This window comes from Canis lupus, chromosome 9 (genome assembly GCF_011100685.1).
Source record: "Canis lupus familiaris isolate Mischka breed German Shepherd chromosome 9, alternate assembly UU_Cfam_GSD_1.0, whole genome shotgun sequence".
Classification (NCBI taxonomy): Eukaryota; Metazoa; Chordata; class Mammalia; order Carnivora; family Canidae; genus Canis; species Canis lupus.
The window spans coordinates 19,313,395-19,340,032 of record NC_049230.1 but is presented as its reverse complement, the minus strand read 5'-3'; the positions used below and the strand labels follow the sequence as shown (position 1 = coordinate 19,340,032).

Sequence of the window (26,638 nt, the reverse complement as noted above, 5' to 3'; positions counted from 1 at the left end):
GGGAGCCCGACCTGGGACTCGATCCCGGGTCTCCAGGACCACGCCCTGGGCCGAAGGCAGGCGCTAAACCGCTGAGCCACCCGGGCTACCCATGATTTTTTTTTTTTTTTTTTTTTTTTTTTTTTTTTTTTGTGAAAAAGTCACAGGCACTGCAAACACTCACAATGGAAGGAAAAGCTAAATCACTTAAAGGTTCGTAAAAGCCAATATGTAATGTTTTCATGCTTGTACACCTTGAATTCTGCAAAAGACCTTCTGGAGTGCATGGCAGTGGGCATGGTTAAGACCCAAGGGGCACGGGTTTGCGAGATGCGCCTGGGTGGTTTGCAGGGGGTGGGGGTGAGGGGGCGCGGCACACCGCTGGGCGCTTCACCAGAGCGGAGGGTCAGTCGGTAAAGGGAATGGAAGAGGCGCCTCCCTCTGTGCGCCGAGGGGTGACCTCCCCGGCCCCTCCCCCACTTCCTTGTGCAGTTCTCGTGCCCCTGGAGGAAGTTAGAGTCCCCCGTGGCCCCGAGAGGAGCTCCCAGTTCCCGCGTGTGCTCCTGCAGGTCCAGCGCCCACCATGTGGCCCCTCACTGTGCTGTGGGGCTGCCTCTTGCTCCCAGGTGAGATGGGGGCGGGAGAGGGAGGTGGTGGAGGGGCGTGGGGCGCATGCCCAAGCTGGCGGGGAGAGGACCTCCCTCCTGAACCTACTTTTCATTTTTGTGACCCAGCCTCGCCGCCGCACTGGTCCTCAGCCTGCAGAGGGGGCAGGCATTTGCTGTTTCTGGAAGGCAGAGCCAGGTTTTCTCCCAGACCTTTGGGTTCCAAACCCGTCATGGTTAGGTGGCTATGAGGGAGGCTTTACCTCTCTCATCTTTATTTTCCTACTCTGCACCCAGCCTGGAGGCAGACTAGATACCCCCTATGTGGTTGCCATGGCAAACTCTGCAAATATTTCTCGCACCCCTACTGTACCACTCGTAACAATCCTGAGACATAAGGGATGATTCTGTTTCATCAGTTCACAGGTCTGCCTCTTTTTTTTTTTTTAATTTTAACATCAAACATCAGGATATATCTTGTAACTGAAGACAATTGTTCAAGTCGTAATGCTTTTTTAAAATTGTATATAAAATCATGGTGCATCTTACCTATAATTAGCATCTTAAGATCAATAAAATAGGAAGGACACTGTCATCATCAACTGTAATTGGGAAAGCCCAGATGCCCAGAGAGGGCAAGCAACTTCCCTGAGCTCACACAGCTATTAAGTGGCAGTGCTGGGATTTAAACTCTGGGCTGTCTGAGTCTAGAACGTCCCCATCACCACCCTTCATTTCAGTACACCAGATTTAGGGAAACAGCAACAGCCCTGTCCCAGTTTCTCTTGATGGGGAAGGGACCACCAGTTCTTCCAGGCCTGCCGCAGAAGGGAGTGACTGAGAAGGAGTCTTCTGGTCTTGACCCTGGTACTTGAATCCAAGGAGTTCTGACCTCCAGCGCTGCTATGGTTTCAGGTTACAGAGCCATGGTGGGCCCCAAGGAGATCAGTGGGTTTGAAGGCGACACCGTGTCTCTGCAGTGCACCTACAGGGAGGAGCTGAAGACGTATAGCAAGTACTGGTGCAGGGAGCGCGGGATCTTTGTCTCCCACTGCTCTAACACCATCTATGCAAGAGAGGACGGCCAGGAGACGACGGAGGGCAGGGTGTCCATCCAAGACAGCCCCCAGACACTCACACTCAGCGTGACCCTGAGGAAACTCACCCTGCAGGATGCCGGGAAATACTTCTGTGGGGTCTCCAAACTGGGCAGAGATGAGTCTTTCCTGGTCTCCCTGCTTGTCTTTCCAGGTAACAAATGTCTCTCCTTCCCCCAGGTGGGGGACAGGTGATGCAGAGGGGAAGAAGGACAGGTGGGTGGCGATCAGTGTAAGACCCTGTTTCCCCATCGCCAAGAAGTGTAGTGCTTGTACCAAGGCCATCGAGGGGCTCAAGGACTCAGTGAGATGATGCCGGTCAAGCGCTCAGCAGCCACGGGAGAACAGGTGGGGCAGCATGAGCCCCAGCTGCTCTTCTGCGAGGTCCCACCGCGCAGATCTGTGGAACTCCATGCTCAGTGCCTTTCCTCTTCGCCCAGGTGTGGGAGAGAAAGCGCATGGGCTAGGGACAAGATGGACATCCCATGGAATAAAAAGACTCCCTCTTGGGAGTGTGAGATATTCCTGAGGCTTCTGCAGGCCAGGATTATGCATCCCAGGCCCACTCCAAGTGCCCCAGCCGTGGCCACACTGGCCTCACCCTGCTGGTGGCCTCAGCTCTCCCTTCCTGCTTCTCTGTCCCAGATCCTGAAGTCCCAAAGGCAGGTGCAAAGAGGGCCTGGGATCTAACCTCGGAGGGAAGAGCTCATTGAGCTCAGGGACACTAGGGGACTCTGGCTCAGGATAGAGCATCTTTCCGGATGCCCAGAATCCCACCTGGACCCGCTGAGCTGAGAAGAGAGAAGTCAGAGAGGGGCCAGGGGAGTGGGCAGCTGTAGTCTGCCGGCCAGTGAGGGTGAGGCAGGTCTTTGTATCCCGTTTCACAGATGGGGGCCTGAGGCTACAGAGATGAAATGATTTGCCCGAGGTCTCATGGCAGGAGGTGATGAAGCCAGGATTCAAATCCAGGTTTTTTTTTTTTTCTCACTTTGGTGTCTGTTCTTTCCCTCTCCTGGCCCCATGGCTGGGACCCACCCCATCCCCACTGCCAGATCCCTGACATCCGTCGATCTTTATTTTAATTCAAGGAAATAGAAATTAGCTCCCCAAATAATAACAGCAGCATTGTAACCATATTGAACCTGTTGTCCATTATTTACAAGATTATCTGATCTCTTCTGATTCTTATCAGTATTCAGCTTTGTTCTTACCTAGTGAGGATCAATTCTACCTATATTTGAGGCTCTCTTAAATTTTGACCTCATTTATAATCATTTATTTGTGTATGATACATGCATTATTGTGTTATCCTGTGTCAGATGTTGACCTTTCTTGGATGATATTTGGGATATAGAAAATAAAGGCTAATGGCAGTGGTGTGCTGGTGAAGGTTTAGCTGGGGAAGCTCCGATTTGCCATGCTTGCCAGTTTCTGTGGTTTAAATGCCCCCTCCCTCAGCAATTTCCAGCTACTAATGGTTTAACGACCAGCTCACAAAATTCCTGAAGAGTGAACAGTTCGCTCTCCAGAGTTAGTGTGAGCCGTCTGCGGCACACCATTGAATATGGAGAAAGATTAGAATTTCTAGAAAGGCCAAAACAAGACAAGAGTATCCACTATCATTTCTTTCATTCCCCATTGCCTGGAGGCTCTAGGCCATGAGATGTGGACAAAATAAAGAAGTATAAATATCAGAAAGGAAAAGATAAATTCTCTTTATTTGTAGAAGATTTGATCCTTTACTCAGACAAATCAGAAAAAACCTGACCTCATATTAGAAAAGAGAATGATGGGGCCAGGGAGGGAGTCCTGGATGGCACTCCAGCGAGGAGGGGACCGAGGGGTCCTGGGGAGTCAGGGAGCTCGCCAGCTCCAGTGGGTAGGGGGGAAGATCCATCATACCACGTTTGTGCCCCCTGTACAGCGCAGAGAGGCTGGGCATTTTGTCCTCCCAGCCTCTCAGGGAGACCCAGTAAGACATCTACTGGTGCACAATGGTGCGGCATAGGGCAGTGGGAGACCACCGGCAGCAGGCTCAACTTTGGCTACTCGGGAAGAAGGGACCACTTCCTCTGGGGAAGGCGTGGTGGAGAGGCTGCTTTTGAACCAGCACTTGAGGACAGAGAGAAGTGTGTTAGGTGGAGGTGGAGAGGAGAGGCATGGCACCCATGGGAACAGCACGCCAAAGGCATGGAGGCGGGTGGGCCACTCACTTAATTGGGAATAGAGGGCAAATAGAGGTATGGCAGGTGCCGCGGAGGGTGGAGAAGTGAGGCCAAGGCGGTGCACCGAGGTCTGAGTCTAAAAGGCTTTGAAAGACATGTAAGAAGCTCGAGCTTCAGCTTATAGGCAGTGAGGGCCACTGAGTGTCGTGACACAAGAAGTGACGGGATCCAGTCTGTATTTTAGAGATAAAGCAGCGTTGGTGTAAAGAGTGGTGTGGAAGAGCAGGCTGGCGGGCAGGAAGCTAAGGTCTGAGCTGAGGGGGAGGCCAAGGGGACTGCAGGACCGGGGAGACCAGCAACCCACTAGAATCTACCATCCGTGGCTCCTAAGTGACTGGGGGCAGATGATGGTGGAGATCTGAATGGGGTGGTGGGGGCAGGACAGCTACTGGCTGCAAGCCGGGCAGAAAACCTGGCTCAGAGTGGCGATCCTGGCCTCCCCTGAGACCAGCCTCTCCCTTTCCCGTAGGTCCTTGCTGTCCTCCCTCCCCCACTCCCTCATTTCAGCCTCTTGCTACCACGAGCCTCCAGCCCAAGGCAAAAGCTTGGCAAACTCAGCCCCCAGAATTAAGTGAGTGCATGGTTTTTCTGTCTCTCCCCCCACCCCCCTATAAAGCAACATCCCGTGAGTGCCTGCCTGTAGCCAGATACTGCACTCCGTGGCTCCCAGCGCCTGGGAGCTGTACTGTGAGCAGAGGAATCAGGCCCTGGGGGGGGGGTCAGGTCACAAGGCTTAGGGTCACCTAAGCAGCAGCAGAGCCCAGGGAGGAGGCCCAGCCCCACCGGCAGGCTTGTGTCCTGTCTGCTCCACCTGGGGTTGGAGGGGTGAGCAGGAAAGGTAGGCCCTTGGACCCTGGCCTCTGAACTTGTCCCCGCCGCCCTGCCCTGCTGATCCTGTGGCTGTTGAAAGCAGTCAAGGCCTGCTCAGGCAGCGATGGTGAGGCTGGGCGTGTGGTGACCCGAGGTAATGACTGGTCAGGACTGTAGGGGGAGGCCTGTGTGTGCTGCATGGCCGCTGGAATGGGCCATGGAGTGGACACAGGGGTGTGATTACTCAGTCAGCGGGCACCACAAGGGGCTGAAAATTATGCTCGGGTGTGAGGCGTGCCCGAGTTACAGTCAGCTTCCCCACAGTGGCTTCATCTAGGCCTCTGTTTGCTTCCCTGGGTGTCCTTTAGCTGGGGATATTATGAGAATTTGGTCCTGGGGAGGCTAGGGTTCAGGGGTCAAGGGTCAGAGGTCTGGGGATGCTGGGATGCAAGGGTCCGAGAAAGTGCTGAGGCATTGCTTTTGGACTTGTAGCTTCTCCTGGTCTCCACCAAACAGTCACCACAGCCAAGCAGGGGAAGACAGGGGCCTCAGCCTCGGCCCCTACGTTCGCAGGGACCTCCCCATACGGGCGCACAGGAAGCTACCCCTACACAGGAACCTCTCCGCGCACAGGAAGCTACCCCTACACAGGAACCTCTCCGTATGCGGAGACCTCTCCTCATGAAGCAACCTCTCCTCATGCAGGGACCTCCCGCCTCTCCAAACGGCCGGACTCCAGCTCAGCAGAGGACACCACTCTGGCCCCCAGCAGCAGCAGCTCTGTGTCTAGGTGAGCCTCGGATGACCAAGGTCACCTTTCAGGCCATCCCCAAAACACAAGGTGCCTTGGAGCAAGTGAGGAGCAACTCCTTCCTCTAGGCAAACACAGCCCCCTATTAGGGCTGCAGCTTATAGCACAGACTTGGGCCCCATCCGCCCCCCCAGCAGGGCCCTTGAGCAGTGAACAATGGGCACTGCCCAGCCAGCAGCCCTGTTGCTCTGGACACATAGGCCCTCCTGAGGTGGAAGGTCCCCAGCCCTCTCCCCGCACTAGCCTAAGGGGCAGTGGCCCAGATGGCCCTGTGCATCTTGCTCTGGACCGTGTGCCAAGCATGAATATATGTTTTTTCTTACCCCACTGGAGCCCTGGTCTGAAGGATTGGTTCTTGGGGATTATCTATACCTGCACTCAGTCACTGGCTGAGGCTTCCCTGCCTGAGGCATCCAGGTAACTACTGCCAAGTTCAGACCCAGCTGAAAGTGTTTCCTGGGGTAGGTAGTGGGGGCTGGGTGCCTGCCCCCAGGACTGACCAGGTGCCGTGGTCCCTGGTGCCCTCTGATCTCTTTGGGAAAGACAAGGGACATGGCCGGGATGCATACGAAGAATGCTGTGGTGCACAGCATGCCACTGACATCTGCTGACGGCTGCTGGGCTCCTTCTGTCTCGCCCACAGAGTCTCCATCCCAATGGTCCGCATCTTGGCCCCTGTCCTGGTGCTGCTGGCTCTTCTGCTGGCCGCAGGCCTGGCTGCCCTTGGCAGCTATCTGCTCCGCTGGAGGAAGGAAGGTGAGCAGAAGTAGACTGGACGGGGTGGGAGGCCAGGGACCTTGCTGAGACCTGCAGTCCCCCGACCACCCCACCGAGACCTTGTGGGTCAGTGTGTCCATTTGAGATATGGGTACCAGGAGCCCTGCTCTTCCCATCTGAGGGAACCACAGGTCAGTCAGCATTAGGAAAAAGCAATTCAAATGTGCAAATGGGAGAGTGGGGGCTCTTGGCTTGCTCCCATCTATCCAAGCTCATCAATCACTTCTGTCCCTATTGATCCCAGCAAATCCACGTCCAGCCTCTGCAGGTACAGTTCCTTGGGTGACTGCTATGGCCAGGGGTGGAGAGGCCAGGAATAGAGACTAAGCTCTTGAACAGGATAAATGCTATGACCTAACACCTGCCTCGGGGTCTTGAGAGGTGCTCAACTCCTGTCAGGACTTGGCTTCAAATCCCAGCTCTGCTACCTTTTAAGCTGTGTGACCTTGGGCCAGTCACCTAACTTCCCTGAGCCATGGCTTTTTGGGATCACAGATACAGACTACAGGAGAAATAGAACAGAAATAGAATACGAGTTCAGCAGAAATAGAATCCAAGCCACGTATGCAATTTAAACTTCTCTAAAAGTCACATGTGAAAGGGTAAAAAGAAACTAGAGATGTTAATAATATACTTTATTAACTTGGTTATCATCTGGATGTGGAATCAATATAAAAATATTCATGATACATCTTCCAGATTCTACATTTTTTTCCCTGTGGAGCCTTTAAAACCTGGTATAATTCAGAGCAGCCATGCTTCCCGTGTCACCACTTGGATGTGGCTCGTGGCTACTCTGGCAGACAGCACTGGTTGAGAGGGTTGGCCGAAAAATAAATCAGAGGAGCTGCCATGTGCCAGGCATTTTTGTGTAGCTGTTATTGCTTTTATCTCCTCTAATGCTCTCCATACTGTAGCATTAGAAACTACTCATTACAAGTGTCCCCATTTTCCAGGGGGAGAAACTAAGGCAGGGTGTTTAAGCAACTTGCCTTGAGTTTGCACAACCAGGAAGCGGTGGAACCAGGAAGTTGTGTGCCAAACACTCTGCAAATTGGCGGTGTTCTCCTACTGCAGATGGCTGTGCGGGGCGGGGGCATCCTGGGCCTGCCTCTGACTTCTCCCTGTGTGGCCCCCAGGAAGAAATGTCAGCTTTGGCCCTGTCACCACAGAGGAGCCCAGAGGAGCACACAGGGAGGGAGCATTCTTGATCAAGACCTCAGAACTTGTTAGCCCCTTGCCTCTTGAATTGTGGTCCCCAGCTAGTAGCAGCAACGTTCCCTGGAAGCCTGTTAAAAGACCCTCAGGCCTCAACCCAAACCTGCCGAGTTAGAATCGGCATTTTCATAGAATGTCCCAGGATCCTGTAATGTACACTGAGGTTTAAGAAGCAATGATATGATGAGATGAGCACTGGGTGTTATACTATATGTTGGCAAAATGAATTCAAACAAAATTTTTTAAAAAGAAGCAGCAATGACCTTAGCACCTAGAATTACTTTCCCAGCCAGTCTCTGGCCCACACACGGAGATTTCCATGTACCCAAAAAGGCTGAATCACTGCTTTGGAACAGAGCTAGAAGTCCAAGCAGCTTGCCTGCCTGACCCATCTGCTTGCTCCCTCTGGGAAGCCCCCACTCCCAAGTGCAAGTGGGCCAGTCCACCTCTGTGGAGCTTTAGTGGGCTGCTCCCAGCTGCTCCTGGCCTCAGGGTACTCCTGCTGGTCTCTTTCAGCTCACCTGGCCGCAGAGACACAGAGGAACGAGAAGGTCCACCTCTCACATTCACACTCGGTAAGGAAGGCAGCCTGCCGAAGCCCAAGCTCGGATCCCTGTGGGGCGGGACATCAGGACTCCTGGGCCCTGTCTCTGCATTTCCCTACTGCGTTGTCTATGACTGTCCGACAGTCAGGGCTTGCTTCCCATCTCTGGGGGATCTCTGCAAGCCAACAGGGTACAAAGCCAACAGAGTGGCCCTTCTCGCTTTGACTTCCTAGCAGGTGCCAGGCAGGGACTTCCCCAGGCTAAGCGCCCTCCTATCCCACCCACACCCCCCATCCGCTGCTTTAAGAATCAGAGACTGTCAGAGACTGTCAGAGCTGGATCCTAGGGATCTTTGGGCTTTGGGAGGGCTGCAAAACCACAGGTTCAGGACACAAGCCCCACCTGCCTCGCTTCCCCCACCCACACCCCCCAGCTGTTTACAGAGATGCCTCCACTTCATTCTCTTACTTGAGAGGGCAGGAAAGGGGAGCTGCCATTGCCTTCTTTCCTGGCGCCAGTGAGGACAAAAGACTCAGGCCCCATCCCCCTGGGGAGAGGCTAGGGCAGGAATGGGGTTTTGGGCTTTGGTTTAGGAAGCAGCTGTTGTTGTCTCAGGAAGCCCAGCAAGGCCAGAGGCAGCAGACAGGAGTGAGATAAAGGTCATGGACGCAGATGGGGAGGGGGGCTGCCACTGTCCTCCAGAGACCAGCGTCCTGACTGTGCAGGCTGTGCATCTTAGGGCACATCCTGCCCTCTAAAAGGGGGACGGGGCGGGAGGGAGAACCTCTGTGCTGTGCTGCACTGCTTGGGGAGGCCCAGCAGAGACCACCTACACCAGCCCCTCTGCCCACGCTGCCGCCACCCTGCCCACCCAGGAAGGGCTGCCTGGGACTGCTTCCTGCCTGCCGAACCTGTCCCTGTCCCAGTTCACGTGGGAGGGGCAGGAAGGGATGCAGGGCCTGTGGCCCCAGGGGCTGGGAAGGGGGCTGACCCCTTGCGGGGAGGGTCAGAGACAAGATGCTGTGAACATGACCAATCGAGAGCTTTTGGCATATTTCCTTTTTGGCGCCTTTGTAGTTTTTAGAAGAGTCTGCAGGTGGAATTTTAAGGGTTTGGGATTTTCTTTGCCCACATTCAGGTGAAAGAGGGAAGGGGGCATTCTCCTGGCTCTGCCAGAGAGCCCCAGGGGGGTGTAAAACTCAGAGGGAAGTATGAGGGCCCAGACTAGCATTTCCCTTGTCCAGAGAGCTATTTCAAGAAGCTCTCATTTTACTCTTTAAGGAATACCTACTGTGTGCCAGGGGCTTTACCCATGTCACAGAACCTTCATAACTCCTGTACGAAGTAGGTGCTATTATTACCCCCTTCTTACAGAATAAGAAATAGAGGCTCAGAGAGCATAAGTAATATGCCCAGAGAGACCCATCCTGAAAGAGGCAGAGCTGGGGAAACTAATCCAGTCTGTGAGGCTGGCAGCAGTGCCCTGTGCCTCTCCCACTCTGCCACATCGAAGTGTGGAGGGTTTGAGGAATGGAGCCACCTGCTCAGCCCAAGACTGTTCCCCTAGACTCAGAAGAAAGAACTTTTCTCCATCCATGAACCTGGGATAGCAGGGCTCCTGGAACAGCGCAAGTGGGAGTACTGGGCTTCCCTGATCCCCTGCTATTTTTCTAGCACCTAGACACAGAGGCTCTCCTAATACGTCTTGTATATTCAACAACACAGAAAATGCCTCCGCAGTTGCTGGAACAGCCCATGGCCCATGACGTGGGTAGAGGGACCAATGAGGGACCCACTCTGCCGCCCTGGACGTAGCGTAGTGGTCCTGGCCACTGCCTGCATGTGTGGTTTGGTCTCTGCCCCATGAGATTCTTTCCTCAAATTCAGTCACCTGGGAGCAGGGGACGCTTCTGTGGCTGCCAGTGGTCAGCGGTCAGCAGTGGCTGCGTTGGGGCCAAATCAGAAAGCTGTTAAGATGGGATGAATGGGGAATCGACCTGACGCCAGGAGTCCTGATCAGGCCCCGGCTCTGCTGTGTCCTCACCATAGGCAAGGACTAGGAGAGACCAGGGCCCTGACTGAAAGTGAAGTCTCCTTCCACTCACCCCACCCCATTCCCTCATCACCTCGTCCCCCCAGCCCCAGCCCTGCTGAGGATTTCTGCTCTGATTTTCAGCTTTTCCTGTAAGATGGAATGTGTCACCAGAGAGGGCTCAGATGTCCACCTCTGCCCCACCCCCTTCAGCTAGGGCAGTGATAGAAGCAGGTGCAGAGGGGGCAGTTAGGGGACGAGCGACATTGAAACAAAGGGAAGTGTGCGGCATGCCCTGCCAGGATGGTAGCATGGGATTGGAAAAGAGCTTGGGTCTAAGGTCACATGGTCACGAGTCCTAGTGGCAGCTCAGCTACTTGGTAGCTGTGTGACATCTGGCAAGTTACCTCACCTCTCTGAGCTGCAATATCCCCATCTCACGGAGTTGTGGTTGGGAAATCATGAGATGAGACCCCAGTAGATGTCCAGAAAACAGGAGCCTCTTTGTCTTCAGTGCCCATCGAGCCACGGGATTTGCCGGCGGGGACACCTGGGAGACTTGCCTGGGGGCCCCAGGCCGGCTCCAGCCTCTTCTGCCCCACTGCTGGTCCCGAGATGGCTCCTACTCACCCTGGACTACCTACCTCTCTTTGCTTGGCCTTGGCTTCCTTATCCGACCTAGAAGAGGGTGCTCAGGCTTATGACTTATAAAGAATTTTTTCTCTGTGGTTTGTTATCTGGTGAGCCTTTGAGGTGTTCGACGCTGCCCTCCCCGGGGCCTGCCAGGAACTTGCAGCCTGCACATTCTTTCTGCTTTAAAGATAGAAGTGACAATAGTGAAAATGAATGAATCATTCCAGGAGCTCCCAGGTGTCGAGCAATAAAACATTACCACAAATGTTCGTGATAACCTTGAGGGTAAAATTCTTATCCCTATTTTACAGCTGGGGAGACTGAGCCTCAGAGAGGTTAGTGGGTGCCCAAGGTCACTCTGAGATGTAGGAAATAGGACGGAGGGGCTTTGACTCCACAGCCTGTGTTCTTCCCCCTATCCCGTGCTCTCCCGTGGCTCCCCCTTGCTGGGGCGGGTGGACCATCCCTGCCACCAGGAACGGGGCTGTTCTGACCAAGTCTCTGTTTCAGCCGCTGGAGTACCCCGTGATCAACCCCACAGGGCCTTCTGGGCCTCACGCCAGCCCAGAGCCCGCCGCCAGCCCATGCACAGAAATCCAGTGCCTCAGCCAGGTGTGAACAGAGGGCGCCGGGGATCTGGAGTCACCTACCCTGGCTCCTCTCTGACAATGCAGGGAAGTGATGGGGGGGCCTTTTTCCTCAGCATCCGCTTCCAGAACACTGCCCCTTGCATCCGCCCACCTACGCCTACCATAACCATAGGCGCAGGCCATTTCATTCGGGAGTCAGGACTCCCGAACTTACATCCTCATTTTCCCATCCAGAAAGTTCTTGAATAGTTTGGTAGTCACAGTTTAAAGAGCTCTGGGCTGGCAGGATTCCAACACTTGCAGGCAAAACCTAGCCAGAGGCCATGAGGGTGTTCTGGGGGTGTCCGGGAGGAAGATGTTTGGAAAGAGGTGAGGGCATGAATCAGAGTTTGGGGGTTCTGGGAAGACCTTGTTGGTCTGTGCTCCTTAGATGGACAGAGGCCCAGAACTGTGGGAAAGGCTGGGGTGGACCCTACCTGGAGACCCCCGGCTGCGCTCTGCTTTTCAACCCCTGACTGCTTTTTCTTTGCAGAGTTCAGAAGAAAGTGAAGCGCCTTTGCAGGACCCGGAGGAGAACATCATCCCAGGGCCTCCCCTCCACATGTCGGAGGAGGAGCTCTGCTTCTCAAAGTTCATCTCAGTCTAGCATGGCAAGAGTGCCCCCAGGCCAGCCTGCCGGGAATCTGAACGGCTAGATTTGCACTAACTCCAATCAATTTCCGCTATAGCTTCAGAGTTCACCTGCCAGGCCCCAGGCTCTCCCCCACCCTCCCCAGGCTCTCCCCAACCCTCCCCAGGCTCTCCTCCTGCACACCCAGCCTGACCTGGAAGCCTTGGCCAGCCCCAGGGGGTGGCCTCACAGTTCCAGTGGGGAGACTGGGACCTCCTCAATATGTTCACATCCCTGGGCAGGGTGGGGCGGGGCGGGGCGGGGCGGGCAGCCTCTGGAGCTCGCCAGAGCCAGGCAAGGCTCAGGAGATCTGGTCTGAGTTTGTATCTGCTACAAGAGATCCCTTGCACCGGGGTACCCAGCAAAAGACCCCCACTTTCTTCTCCCTTCCATCCTGACTCAGCACCACTTTCTCCTGCATAAGTGTGCAAGGAGGAGGAGGAAGAGCATGCCAGGGGATAGACAAGGTTCTGATTTCTCAAAATGTGACTGCATCCCACTCCTTCAGGAAGCTAGTTAAAAATGTGATTCCTGGGCTCTACACCATCTCTGGGGCTGGCCCCACAACTCTGCATTTCTAACAGTGTCAGGTGGCTCTTATACTTGAATTTGAGAAGCAGTGGGCTCAGGTTCATCCAGTTTAGAGGCTACATTTGGTGTGTGGGGTCTCCCACCTGCTCCGCCTCCCCCCCCCCCCACACACACACACACAATAGGGGCTGCTCTGCCCACGACACCATGACCCAGTTGGGGGCTTTCCTGGGCCCATCCGAGTCCAAGCCCAGGTTAGGTGCACCTTGGAAGGGGTGAGTCCAGGACTGGCAGGGAGGCGTTGTCTTTCCCAGCTCCCCACCCAGCCATGCATCCTAGGCTTTGGAAGGAGGCTGGAGAAAAGCTTGGCTCCTTCCTCATTGAGAAAGGGTTAATTGCCTGTGGGCTGGGGTTAGGGAGGGATTGAAAAGTACTGGGTGCAGGTGGGTGTCTACAGGGCTAGAGAGAGGAGACAGGGCAGGAACCCAATGATGACCCTGAGGCTGGTCCCCTGGAGAGGGAAGGGGGAGGGGATAGAATAAGAAGACTGTTCTTTTTTTTTTTTTTTTTTTCTCTTTTTCAACTTTCTTTAAAAAGTGAAATGGGTGGTTGCTCAGTATACAAAAGTTAGAAATCCAGGCGGAGGAGGAGAAGAAAACTCACTCAGGCTCACCACTCCTCCAGACCATCACTGTGATCACTGCGGCATTTTGTTGCATTTCTTTTCCTTTTTTTTCCCTTCACATCATTTACTGGTGTTCTCTCTTACAAATTATTTTGCATATACAACTTTAGATCCTGCTTTTCCCACTTTAATGCTTTTTAAAAATTTTTTATTTGTAAGTCATCTCGATGCCCAATGTGAGGCTCAAACTCACAACCCAATCAAGAATCACATGCCCCACCGACCTAGCCAGCCAGGCATCCCCCCACTAATTCTTATAAACATTTCTCCATATTTTACCAAACTTTATAAATAAAATGTTTATCAGCTCTGTGATATTTCCTCACTGTGCTTCCATTTATTTCAATTCTCTTTCATTCGATATTTGTTTCTATTTTTGCTATTATAAATAACAGCATGGTGAGTCTTTACACAAGGCTTTATTTGCATTTGCAGACTTCTTTAAGAAGGATTTGTGTGTGTGGAAGTGCCAGGTCATAGGGTGTAAACATTTTTGAAATTACTTATACCCATTGCTTCCTTAAATGACAGAACCAATTTCACTCCCACCAGAGCCTTCCAACCAGCATTTCTCAAAGTCCTCACCAGCCTCTACCCCTGTCGCTGTGGGTATGGCAGGAGAAACCACTCAGGAATGCCCCTGCAGTGAGCCTAGAGGGCTGGGCAAGGTAGAGCAGGTCTGATAAAACAAGGGAAACTCTCCAGAAAGTGCCATCCAGCACCCCCCAGGGCCCCAGGGATGGGTAAGCTCTTTTACCTTCTCCGGTGTGAGCTCTGGGGTCTCTGCCTGGCATCTGGGCAGAGTGTATGCCCAGATGTTGGAGAAGGTAGGGAGCAACAAGTCTTAGTGGTGTCAGACCCCAAAAGTTCACCCTGTGAAAAATCCTTCAGGGGAGGGTGGTAAGAACTGGGGCTGCCCAGCGGGGAAAGAACCTTCTTGTCCTCTCCACCTGTCACCTGCTGCAGCCAGGGCTTCCTGGGGACCAGGAAGTGGTCAGCCAGGTCATCCCACTCGTATGCTTTGCCTATTTTCAGACCATGTGCCAACTAAATAGACTGATACCTTTTGAGAGGCACAGCTCTCTCCAAGGCAACCTAGGATTGGCATCCTTGGGATTCCAAGTTTTCATGGATTTATCAGATACTCAAGTACCCTCTGTAGACATTTGTTCACTCCCTTCATGCTCACTGTTGTCACTGCGCAGGCTCAGTTGTGTCTTCCAGGCAGGTGAGAAAGACCGCTCCTTTACCAGTTGTCACTTTGCAACCCCTCATCTTGAAACACCTTGTTTTATGTTTACACACCAAAATACATAGACTGCTCTTCTACTTGTCTACTTGATATTCTGTGGTCTCACTCCTGGCCATGAACTATTTGGTTTTCTTGTTTGATGTAAATTCTTATATATGTGAATTCATGCCTTTCATCGTTCTAGGATATTCTCCTCAAATGTTATCTGTGCTCTAACATTTTTAATCTCACCACTGACCAGAATTAAATTTTTCTAGACTCTATCACTGCCCTCTTTAACCTCTCCCTCCTCCTCATCTCTTTGTTCTGCAGTCTATGTACTTTCTTCCAGTTTAGTACTTCTCAAACTTGAACATGCCTACGAATCACAGGGAATCTTGTTAAACGTCAGATTCTGATTCAATAATTCTGGGTGGAGCCCAAGAGTCTGCATTTCTAACAAGCTCTCAGGGCTGACTATGCTGCAGGTCCAAGTACTTAGGGGACAGCTTTCTGATTTACTAATCTCTATGCAGTTATGTTTAATTGGCTGTTAAACCCCACACACACACACACACAATTAGTTTGTATTTTCATCCTTGTATTTTTTATTTCTAAAGTTCTGGATGATTCTTTTTTAAACTTAACTGGTCATCTTAGAGTCCTGCTGCTTGTTAATTTTTGTAATGCATCTTTTATTCCATTAAATATTTTATACACACACAGTTAGTTTACACTTTGTGCCTAACATCAAAAGTCCCTGGAGATATAAATATGCAGTTGTTTATGTTAACTATCACGCGTGGTGGTTTGTTCCTTTGTATTTTGTGGTCTCACAGTGTGAGCTCATGTTTGGATGACTTCCATCTATGGATTTTAATCTGGGGGGTTGAAATCGATGATACCTTCCCCCAGAAAGGATTTGTATTTGCATCTGTCAGGGTCCAGGATATGTATCATCTTGGAACTGAGTAGCCCCTTCCCAGATCCCTACTTTACCAGAACTTCAGGATCCCCCTGGCTTTATATTTAATTTTCCAAATGTGATGCTAATATTGTCATCTGCCTTTTAGGGTAACTCCACCTTTCCTGTCCACTCACCATGCCTCTTGGATATTTCCCTTCCCACAAGCTCAGCAACACAATAAAACTTGATTTATGTGCAATCTCATTGTTTAAAAGCACACTGGTACCTTGTTCACCACTCTCCCTAAAGTGATTCTGACTCCCATTTCCAGGCACTACATAAGTCCCTTAGATCTTTGTGTGAGTGCACAAAAAGGACAAAGCCCTCTGAAACAGGATTGAGATTTCATTTCTTTCTACTCTGATGAGAAAAGACTCAGGGAAAGATTTGATTCAAGTTAGAAAAAAAAGATGGCATTTCTTACATCAGCATGTGATAAAATAAAATTCACAATCACCACATCAGAATAAATGATAATTCTTAAACTTAAATAAATTCAGTTTAACGATAAACTTTCTGCTTTGTTCTTAATTTCCTCATATTGTCCCAGATGAAATGGTCCACAGATCAGTGCTTGAGCCTCTACTGCATAGTAGGAGGGCAGGTGTATGGGCAACTACCAGGAGAAGATCTGTTTCTGAAAGGAAGACCACGTCTTAGGGGAAAAAAATGGGTGAGGTGGGACTTACATGCTTAGAGAATTTGTTAAATTGTCAGGCTCTATGCCAAGACTTGTGAAAGTGAAAAAAGAGGGCAAACATATAAGCCACATCCAGATGCTGTCTCCATGGCCCTTTCTCCTTCCTAGGCAGGGACGATGGTCAGAGGGGCACACTCATGCCCCATACCTGCCACATCTGATTCCCAGACTGCACTGTGACCCCAGCATGGTCTTTTTTTGAGGACATTTGGCTGCTCTCAGGAGCTGGATTCCTGCCACCCAAGAGATGTCCTTCACTAGGCAAGTTCAGCAGACCTCTATAATCATCAGCTTTGTCTTCTGGCAACCCTCCGCAGACTGTCAGGCTCAGCCTCACTTTGCAATAGCTTTTCTCCTTGATTCTTTTTTTTTTTTTTCTCCTTGATTCTTTAGCATAAAATAATTTTCTGATTTACTGAAGGCAAGAGTCCTGAAAGTGGCTCTCAATCTGTTATTTTATAACTATTACAGCCATTATTGAAATTACTAAGTACTTCAAAACATTCCTGTAGTGGACGGGATCCATTCCAGGTGTGCAGCTACAGCTGGGAGTGTTTGCGTGTGTGTCTGTGTTTAAAGTTTCATACCATTTACTAACTGGGGCCAAATTTACCTTTATCCTTTTGTATTGTCCCAGAAATATCATACTTCCAGATGCTTCTAGGTCCTTTATCATGAATGCATGCTGAAAATTGGCTAAGCCAGCAGTGATAAAAGGAATTAAGCTTCTGTTAGCTAACCCTAACAGGTTACAGGGTTCAAAGCTTATGCACACAGGGTCCACCTCCGTTGTGTAAAATAGGGAGTCACACTGTATCTTATAAGACCCTCTCCTGTTCAAAAGTTCAAAGACTATTGCCCAACTGGTACATTTTTAAGGGAAGTAAATCTCAATAAATGTACCTCAGTTAATTGTATTCGTTTGTTCAAAGAAATGATTTAGGGTTGATTCTAATTGTACTAAGCCTTGTACCGAAGGATAAGAGAGCTTGACCTCTGCCCTCCAGGAGCTCTGGTTATTGGGTTGAGAGGAGCAGCCACATAAACAATGCCACAGTGTCCTGAGGAGTACACAGGTTCTTGGAGGGTCACAGAGAGAATGAATGGCAAACACGTGCAACTATGAATTTGGATCTTGGGAAATTGCTAAGAGGCTTGCCCAGGAAGAGATATGTTTGGAAAGCAGTTGAAATAGGGCTTCAAGGCAGCCCTGATGGTGCAGTGGTTTAGCGCTGCCTGCAGCCCAGGGTGTGATCCTAGAGACCCGGGATCGAGTCCTACATCAGGCTCCTTGCATGAAGCCTGCTTCATCCTCTGCCTATGTCTCTGCCTCTCTCTTTCTCTGTGTCTATCATGAATAAATAAATAAAATCTTTAAAAAAAAAAAAAAGGAAGAAAACAGGGCTTCAGAGTCTCAATGCATAAGTGAGGCCGTGCATATGCTGACTGCAGAGCTCATTTAGCAGAGAAGAAACACGAGCTGAAAAAGGCACGGCACAGTTGAGATTGGCTTAGAAGATTCTCATTCCTTCCTGTTCTCTTGCCCCTCTTTGGAGAACACAGCTTCATTCTCTGCGTTAAGTAAGTATGTAAAGACAGGGCACCTGGGTGGCTCAGGTGGTTGAATGTCTGCCTTTGGCTGGGGTTGTGATCTTGAGGTCCTGGGATGGAGTCCCACATCCGGCTCTCTGCTCAGTGGAGAGCCTGCTTCTCCATCTGCCTCTACCTGCTGCTCCCCCTGTTCCTGCTCTCTCTCTGTCAAATAAATAAATACAATACCAAAAAAAAAAAGTAAGTATGTGAAGATACACCTCAGCCCCCAGATAGGCCAAAATAAGGACCCTATTCTATCCCAGCAATTCTAAGTTGTCTTAAGTATAGCCCAAAGCCAAAATAGGCTGACAGACTAAGGGCAATGGGTGTTCCCTTATTAAATTAAAAATTTGTGAATGGGGGGAATCCCTGGGTGGCTCAGCAGTTGAGCGCCTGCCTTTGGCCCAGGACATGATCCTGGAGACCCAGGATTGAGTCCTACATCAGGCTCCTTGCATGAAGCCTGCTTCTCCCTCTGCCTGTGTCTCTGCCTCTCTCTCTCTGTGTGTCTCTCATGAATAAATAAATAAAATCTTTTTTTAAAAAAATATTGTGAATGGGGCAGCCTGGGTGGCTCAGCAGTTTAGCGCTGCCTTCAGCCCAGGGCCTGATCCTAGAGACCTGGGATTGATCGATGGATCGAGCCTCACATCAGGCTCCCTGCATGGAGCCTGCTTCTCTCTCTGCCTCTCTCCATGAATAAATAAATAAAATATTTTTTAAAAATTGTGAATGGAAGGTAGATGAGAATTAGGTGATCTGTGCCTTAAGCAGAAGCTCCGCTGCCCCACCCTCGCCTTACACACACACACACACACACACACACACACACTCAGATGAGGCTTCCATAGTGGGCACCAAAATTCAATATCCCCAATACCAAAATGCCAATTGTTTTTCTTTTTTTTTTTTTTTAAGATTATTTATTTATTTATTTATTTGAGATCAAGAGAAAGAGAGAGCACGAGCCAGGAGTGTGGGCAGAGGGAGAGGAAGAAGCAGGCTCTCCACTGAGCAGGGAGCCCCTGATGCAGGGCTGATGCAGTGACCCTGGGATCATGATCTGAGCCTAAGGCAAATGCTTAAGCAATTCAGCCACCCAGGTACCCCCAGTAGTTTTTCAATGTGAGATAAGCATTCATTCATTTGCTTATCAAACATTACCTTAAATTTGAGAATTTACTCCAGCATCATAGCCTCTTGGAAATGCTTTGTGACGCCTCCTCAGGCTTATCTGATCAAAGAGCAGTTTCTTGGGGCTCTGTGCTCTTTTTTTTGGGGGGGGGGGCTCTGTGCTCTTATCACAGCATCCTGATGGAGACTGCTGTCCTCTCTGCTCCCTTAGACTCTAGGCCTCTGGATGTAGGGACAATGCCCTATTCAATGATGCTCACAAGATGGTGTTGAATTAATACTTAAGGTTCCATGCCATAATTTTTTAAGCAACTGGATGATTTATTAGAAGATGTAATAGAGGGCAGTTCCAGTAGCCCAGCGGTTTAGCACCTCCTTCAGCCCAGGGTGTGATATGGAGATCCAGGATCAAGTCCCATGTCAGGCTCCCTGCATGGAGCCTGCTTCTCCCTCTGCCTGTGTCTCTGCCTGTGTGTGTGTGTGTGTGTGTGTGTCTGTGTGTCTGTCATGGATAAATAAATAAAATCTTAAAAAAAAAAAAAAGATGTAATAGAAAAATAAATAAATAAAAAGACCCTGTTCACAATAGCAACCCCAGTACAAAATACTCAACAAAATGCAGGGCATCTGTGTAATGAAACCCAATGAGAGATCTAATCCAAACTTTGAGATTTCACGGATCAATAACACTTCCAAAATATATTTTGTCAGCTTATACATCCATAAACAAGAAAAAAATTCAGTATCTCATCCTTTTTATAAAAAGAAGACCGTTAAAATGGTTAAAACCCAAAGAGTAGGGTGGGAGTAGAAGAATCTTGGGATCAAGGGCAGTCCTTTTGAAGGAAAGAATTTTGTTTTATAAGAAAGTCACAGTGCTCTCCTTGGTATCAGACCGTTGCTGGCTGGAGACTATGCCAGTCTGACCAGTGCTGCTTGGCAGACAGGTATGTGGGGGCCCTGGGCTGGAAGGAGACCCAAGTAAAGGGGAGACAGACCGTGGTCCTGCAGGAAAGACTGAATGAAGAGTGAGAATTCTTCCCAATGAATGAATCACCCAATTTCATGCAATTCCAGCTAGGATCCCTATAGGAAAAGGGTGTACTCTGAAAAAAATGATCCTAGAGTTCATTTTCTAAAAAAAATAAGAAAATATTACTAAGAAAAATATTACTGATCAAAAGAGTAATTGGAAACCTTCTTTGCCAGAAGGTAAAACATAGAAGTTTCTAAATAATTAAAATCTTGATATTAGATTAGATTAGATTAGATAAATAGATCAATGGGACAAGCTAGGTAGTCCTCCCTGCTCCCTTACACAGCCTGCTAGGTCTCTCCCAGAGCTGTCGGGTCACCACCAAACCCAGTCCCCAGGGAGGAGGGGCCAGAGCTCAGTAAGCTTTAGGCTGTTGATACCCTCAACCACCTGAAGTTGCCTGGATTTCTTCCAGAGTTGACTCTGGGGATGGCAAGATAGCCCACACGCCCCCCTCATGGTTCCCTTTTTTATCCCATGTTCCTCCTCCAGCAGTGCCTTCCTCGCCTGAGTGTCCCCACCCAGGACTCTATCAATCCCCTTCCATCTTTGGGAGGCAGCACATGGATAGAAAGCGCCAGCCTGAGAACCAGGAGTCCAGGGGTCTGTTCCAGCTCTGCCAATGACTTTCTGTGTGACATTGGACAAAGCTCATCACCTCTGTAGGTCAGCTACCCAACTATAAGATGATTAAGAATCCTTTCTGCCTTACTAACCATATGCTATTGTGCCAGGAAGGGAAAAGAATTAAAAAAAAAAAAAACTGGTAGCAGAATTCATTTTAGAAATTCAACTCTTATGGATCCCTGGGTGGCTCAACGATTTAGCGCCTGCCTTCCACCAGGGAGTGATCCTGGAGTCCTGGGATCGAGTTCCATGTGGGGCTCCTTGCATGGAGCCTGCTTCTCCCTCTGCCTGTGTCTCTGCCCCCTCCCCCCCGTGTCTCTCATGAATAAATAAATAAAATCTTTAAAAAAAGAAAAAGAAAAGAAATTCAACTCTCTTTAATAGGATACTATCCAGATGCTAATTTGGGGCTTAAAGGAGAGTTCCTCCACTCCCAAAGATATGATGAAAATAGATGAGCAGTGGTTGAAACTTGGCTACACATAGTATCAGTTGGAGAACTTTTTTTTTCACTTGGGGAACTTTTAAAACATAGCTTCTGAAACTCCACTCCTAGCCTAGTGGAGGCTGGCTAGATTCTGTTTCCTCTTCCTGAGTACCAAGGAAGACTACATTTCCCAAGCTCCTTTGCAACAATCCAGGGCCACGTGACTAGATTCTGGGCAATGGAAGCGGACTGACTGGCCTAGTCCATAATATTCCTGAGTAATTTCCTACATTCTATTCCTCTTCCATGACACCTGTGGAGCTTGTTCTTAAAGATGGTGATGTCAAAAATGGAAAGAGAAAAAAAAAATGGAAAGAGGCTAGATCCCTGAGTCATTGAGAGGAGTGCCACCTAATTCCCATCAAATATGATGTGAGCAAGAAATTAATAATAAAGCTGTGTTGGGGACACCCAGGTGGCTCAGTTGAAGAGCATGCGACTCTTGATCTCAGGGTCATGAGTTCAAGCCCCACTTTAGGTGCAGAGATTACTTAAAAATAAAAACCTTAGGGATGCCTGGGTAGCTCAGTCAGTTAAGCATCTGCCTTTGGCTCAGGTCATGATCTCAGGGTCCTGGGATCGAGCCCCATGTGGGGCTCTCCTACTCAGCTGGGAGTCTGCTCCCTCTCTGTCTGTGCTCACTCTCAAATAAATAAAATGTTTTTAAAATCTTAAAATAACAGTAACAATAACAACAATAATGATAAACAACTATGTTAGTTATAGTAATCAGCCTTTCCAGAACTTCTGACTTAATAGATCTGGAGTAGAATCCAGGAAATTATTTTTTCGTTTGTTTTTTAACCCTCAGGCAATTCTAATGGGCAGCCAGGATTGAGAACCACTAGATTAGGACAAAGATACAAGCGTGGGGTTGCTAGGTAAGATCATGACATATCCATTTTCCAAGGACACCTCGGAGACCGGAAGAAGGTGGTTCAAAAATGAGAGGAAGAGGGGCGCCTGGGTAGCTCAGTTGGTAGAGTGTCCAACCCTGGATCTCAGCTCAGGTCTTAATCTCATGGTCGTGAGTTCAGGCACTGCATTGGGCTCCACGCTGGGTGTGGAGCCTACTTTAAAAAAAAAAGATGACATGAAGAGCAACACAGCAACACGGAGGGAGGCAGGAGCCAACTCCTCAGAAAAATATTCTGTGTGCTGGGAATGATCAGAGAACATTTCAGAGTTAGGGTATTTAATATTCAATTCTAAATTCTTGTCAGACCTGTTAGGTGAGAGACATAAGTCCTTGTGTTGTCTCCAAATCACCAGTGAAGTCGGCCCCACGTTCATCAGGAAATCAAAGAAAGAAAGCCAGTTCCACAGTTGGTAGTTGCGGGGGGGGAAGGGAAGAACTAAAGTCCCCTGCTGAGAATCCTCAGTGAACATTTTGGCCTCCCCTGAAGAATTCAAGGTGGGAAGGAAGGCTGATGCCTTAACTTTGAAAGATTTCACACACACACACACACACACACACACACACACACACACAAACACACACCCATAGTGACATCTAGGTGACATTTCAACCAGCTTTCTATGGCATGTATTGTTGAACGCCTAGAACCAATCCCAGCATTAGCACTGGGAGAGTCCATGACATTTTTATAAAGGATGAACCTAAGAAGTACAGGGACCAGGGCGCCTGGGTGGCTCAAATGGTTGAGAGTCTGCCTTTGGCGTGGGTCATGATCTCCAGGTCTTCAGACTGAGCCCCACATCAGAATCCCAGCTCAGCGGGAAGTCTGCTTCTCCCTCTCCCTCTGCCTCTCCCCCTGCTTGTGTGCATTCTCTCTCAATGAATAAATAAAAAATCTTTAAACACACACACACACACACACACACACACACACAAGGACCTGCTGAAGGCAAGTTCTGAATGAAGTGGCATGGACTAACCATGGAGTCCCTGAGTCCCCTGGCCCCCCACGAAGCTCACAGACTCCTGGACAAGCATTTAGAATGAGCATCTTCTGGGGACGGGGCATATGGAATGGTGGGATGGGAAATTTTGGAAGACGTCACTGGACACAAGACAAGTCACTCTGACATTCATTCCAGATCATCTGTGTTGGGCTCCCCACTCTCACCCTGTACCAAAGCCATCCTCCAGGCCCCAACCAAAGACAAATAGAGCCCAGAAGCCTTTGTTTTCACATTTAATCAAAGGAAAAGAAAGAAAACCAGTCAGAGCAAAAGCTGAGGGAGGGGAGAGGGGAAAGGCAACAGGGCTGGCACGGAGTGTGGACAATGCGGGGCAGAGTCCTCATTATCCCGAGGTTCCTCAAATGCAAGCGGCCAGGGAAGGAGGATAGGGTCAGAGAGGTAACATGGTGGGTGACACCTGTTCCGACCCAGCCCTGGGCCAGGGAGTGGGGCTTGTGTAGGGGAGGTAAGATGCAGTTCAGGGAGGGATGAAGACAGGAGAGGGGGGACCCAGCCCTGCCTCCAGGGCATCACTAGATGTGAAGGTGCCAGAACAGCATCAACACGGGAGATCTGCCCTACAGGGCCAGGAGCCAACTCCTCAGCAAGATGCCCAGCCCCCAGCTCCCTCCACCCCCATCAGAGCATGCTGTTTCCATCAGGGGACTTTGGAGGTTGACCAAGGGTTGGGGGGGCTGCATCTGAAGATGCCTTCTTTGCTTCTACTCCCAAGTGCCCCAGGTAAGGTGGGAACTGGCAAAGGATACCATTGCCTCTGACCAGCAGGAGAGCGGCAACCGGTTTTCCTCCCCCTCCTGGTCCCCTTGGGCTGTGGGTAAGGGTGATGCAAGGAAGAATTGAACTGAGGGAAAAGAGGAGTAAAAAGGCGAATGCATAGTGGATGCAGAGCTATGCAAATGAGATGGGAGCAGGCTTGACCTTGACATCTCATTTGCATATCTTATGCAAATGCAAATGAGATCCCTAATATAATAAATATATTTCTAACTTTGTAATAAATATTCTGTTTCTTCTCCCTCCCCTTCCCTAGGAAATGGGCACACAGTGGTTCAGGGGCCAGCTCGGGCTGAACCTGCAGCGAAGTCGGATCAGACACTCAGAGAACTGGGAAGCACAGGGGCAGGTGGTGGGGATGAGGGGGTGGTCCCTGCAAGGACAGGTTCACCCCAGACAGGCTCACAGAGAGGGACAAGGGCCAGATGCCTGGGGAAGTCGAGGACGGCATTCTTAAAAGAGATTCTCCTATTTTACACAATTGTCCTCCCCAAGGACTCAAGGGTGTCATTTAGGATGGGGTGACAATAGGAAAGGGGAGAAAGACATGGGGGGTCAAGATTCTGGAATCTGGAATAAGGGTTTCATAAGAAATGGGGGCTGATGGGGAACCCCCATAAAGGGCCCCAAAGAGTGACCTCCAAAGCAAAACAACCCTTCGCTTCTCCTCTCCCAAAACCAAGACTGACACACACGCTAACAGTACAGACACAGACCAGGTGCCCCAGCCTGTGGAACAGAAGCTGTGCAGGCAGGAACAGTGTGGATAGCGCCCCCTGGAGTTGAACAACAAGGAGCCGCCTAGAGCACAGATGTCCTCTGCCAGCCACATGCTCCATGGCCAGCTCACAAGCTCCCCTCTGCACGCATCCTCAGCCCCTCAAACACCCAGGCAGACCTGATGTGAGCGGGCCACCTGGACCCCTCCAGAGAGACCAACATGGACAATGGTCACAAACAGGGAGCCCAGATGTGCCCCATCGTGGGCCATGGTCAGTAGTAGAAGGCTCCCTGTCACACGGCTCAGGCTTCAGCTCACCCCTACCTTCGCTGAGCCCACCAACCCCTGCTGACCTTGCCCTGCGGGGAGCAGAGCTGACCTGTCCGGGGCACATCAGAGAAGTCTGTGGAGAGACTTCGGCAGTGAAAAGCTGTGGATGAGGGAAGGACAGGGCAGGGTCCACGTGTAGGACCCCGCCTCATTACAAGGGAGCTGGGACGGCACTGCTCCCTGGCTGTGGTAGCTGGCTCGTGCTTTGGCTCCTCCAGCCTTCAGGATGGCACCAGGCTGGCACCATAGCCCAGGACTGCTTGGCTACTGGGACCATGTGGAAACAGCCCAAGGCCTGCTCCCAGGCCACAGGGGTGAGAGGTGGGAGGAGCCCAGGAATGGAGAGGGTGTTACTAGTCCAAGGAGAAAAGGTGACTGGAGAGAGGTGGCAGGGGGCAGTGTACCTACCGACCACATGGCCCCATAGCAGCTTTTCTCTTCTCTGGACTGAGCATTACAGAGGTGACCCTGACACACTCCTGGGCACAGCCTGGCCCTCAGAGAGGGACATCTGGAGGCCAGTGGGCATCGGGAGTGGGCAGCACCTGGGCACAGAGGTACCCCATGAACACCCACCACCTTGGCAGTACACGCATCTGTGCTGAAGCCAGATTAGGCCCTGCTAGGAGCCGTCACCCAGGGAGAGCCAGACCACCAGGGATCAGGGCTAAGGATCAGGGCTGGGGGTCATGGCTGGGGAAGGGGATGAATTCAGGGTTCTGGGGCACAACCCAGAGGGGTGAGGTCCACATGAACAGTCTCAGTACACCCAGCTGACGGGCACCCACTGGGGCTCCGTCCGCAGCTTCTCCATGGCAGCCTGGAGCTCACGAAAGGTCCTCTCCAGGTTGGTGTTGACCAGGCTGAGGTCGAAGTAGTGCCCGTAGCCCCTCTGGATGCGGCTGCTTTCCTCCACTGTCCTCCTCAGGTCCGCCTCCTGCTGGCACAAGGGGACCTCCCAGCTATCAGTGTCCCCATCACCCCATCATCGGGGGAAATCTGCCACCTCCCCTCTCTATTGCCCTCCCCAGAGCCCAGCCAGATGGGGTACTGACTCCCTGGCCAGGGACACAGGAGCTCCTCCCCACACAACCCAAGGCAGCTCTCCTGCAACCACGGACAGACAAATGGGTGAAAAGAGGAAGGAAGGATATAACCTTTGGTGCATGCCAAGCATGGCACTAACTGCATTGCAACCCACATAATCTTCACTACAGCTCTGCAAGGTGGGGCTAATTATTCCCAATTTCTAACAGAGAAAGTTGAGATACAGAGAGGTCACCTGGTTATCAGCAGCACAGAACCTGCCTCACTCCAAAGTCAGTACTCACTCCACTCTGACCAGGCGCCCTTACCTCTGCAGCCTGAGAAATGCTTCCCAAGAGTGCCACTACTAGGGCAATCCCAGGGGCTGGGGGGCCACCAACCAACACCCCACACCTAGTCAAAGCTGGCCAGCTTGCCAGGCAGGGGTGGGAAGGGAACTTTGAATGCTGATTTAAATAAGCCAAGGTGGAAGCTCTAGGGCTAGTCCAGCCTTGTCCCAGTGGCCCCAGTTGTCTATGTTTGTGGCCAGGGGACTTCAGTAGGGAGCCCAGCCCAGACAGTCCTTCTCAGGGCACAAGCAGAGCTCTGACCTGGGGCCGGAGAACTGCAGTACCAGGTGTGGCCAGCAGATGGACCCCTGAGCTCAGAGTTCCGCAAACCCTACAACTACCCGGGAAGGCTGTTCAAGGGGCTGGTGGGGAGGTAGGTGCCCTGGGGTCTTGTAACACCTGACTTGAAGCCTCTTCTCCAAGCTCTGCCTCCTCCCTGTTGCTAAGTCATCCTCTGGCCAGCCTTCCAGTCTCCAGCTTCCTCCTTCCCTTCAGACTTTCCCTCCA

The 26,638-nt window shown here is 50.8% G+C and overlaps 2 protein-coding genes across 9 annotated transcripts in view; one reads left to right on the top strand and one right to left on the bottom strand.

Annotated features, from left to right (window-relative positions):
* Positions 1–397: 397 nt before the first annotated feature.
* CD300LG (CD300 molecule like family member g) lies at positions 398–13,525 on the top strand. 4 transcript variants are annotated; one of them, XM_038547183.1, is made up of 8 exons: positions 398–605; positions 1,500–1,835; positions 4,376–4,477; positions 5,422–5,506; positions 6,171–6,283; positions 8,039–8,097; positions 11,243–11,344; positions 11,855–13,525. In XM_038547183.1, exons 1-8 carry the CDS (start codon positions 563–565, stop codon positions 11,966–11,968), a joined length of 954 nt encoding a protein of 317 aa, XP_038403111.1. In that variant the 5' UTR covers positions 398–562; the 3' UTR covers positions 11,969–13,525. The 4 variants fall into 4 exon arrangements, with proteins under 4 accessions (XP_038403111.1, XP_038403109.1, XP_038403110.1 ...); XM_038547181.1 differs by lacking the exon at positions 4,376–4,477 and having other exon boundaries at positions 5,209–5,506; XM_038547184.1 differs by lacking the exon at positions 4,376–4,477 and having other exon boundaries at positions 401–605.
* A 9,603-nt stretch (positions 13,526–23,128) lies between these two features.
* The window catches only part of MPP2 (membrane palmitoylated protein 2), a 28,610-nt gene continuing 25,100 nt past the window's right edge, over positions 23,129–26,638 (bottom strand). For 4 of the 5 annotated variants that reach the window (XM_038547179.1, XM_038547178.1, XM_038547180.1 and 1 more), the window contains one exon: positions 25,516–25,692. In XM_038547179.1, the coding sequence (XP_038403107.1) occupies positions 25,516–25,692 (177 nt within the window). Of the gene's footprint in view, positions 25,693–26,638 lie in introns of all 5 variants that reach the window. The other variant, XM_038547176.1, reaches the window with a different exon arrangement.

Bases quoted from the DNA above. Each gene is read 5' to 3' on its own strand.
- CD300LG (XM_038547181.1), top strand. From the start codon at position 563: ATGTGGCCCCTCACTGTGCTGTGGGGCTGCCTCTTGCTCCCAG. The intron at 6,284-8,038 runs GTGAGCAGAAGT...GGTCTCTTTCAG, and splicing joins GCTCCGCTGGAGGAAGGAAG to CTCACCTGGCCGCAGAGACA. The intron at 11,345-11,854 runs GTGTGAACAGAG...TTTTCTTTGCAG, and splicing joins AAATCCAGTGCCTCAGCCAG to AGTTCAGAAGAAAGTGAAGC.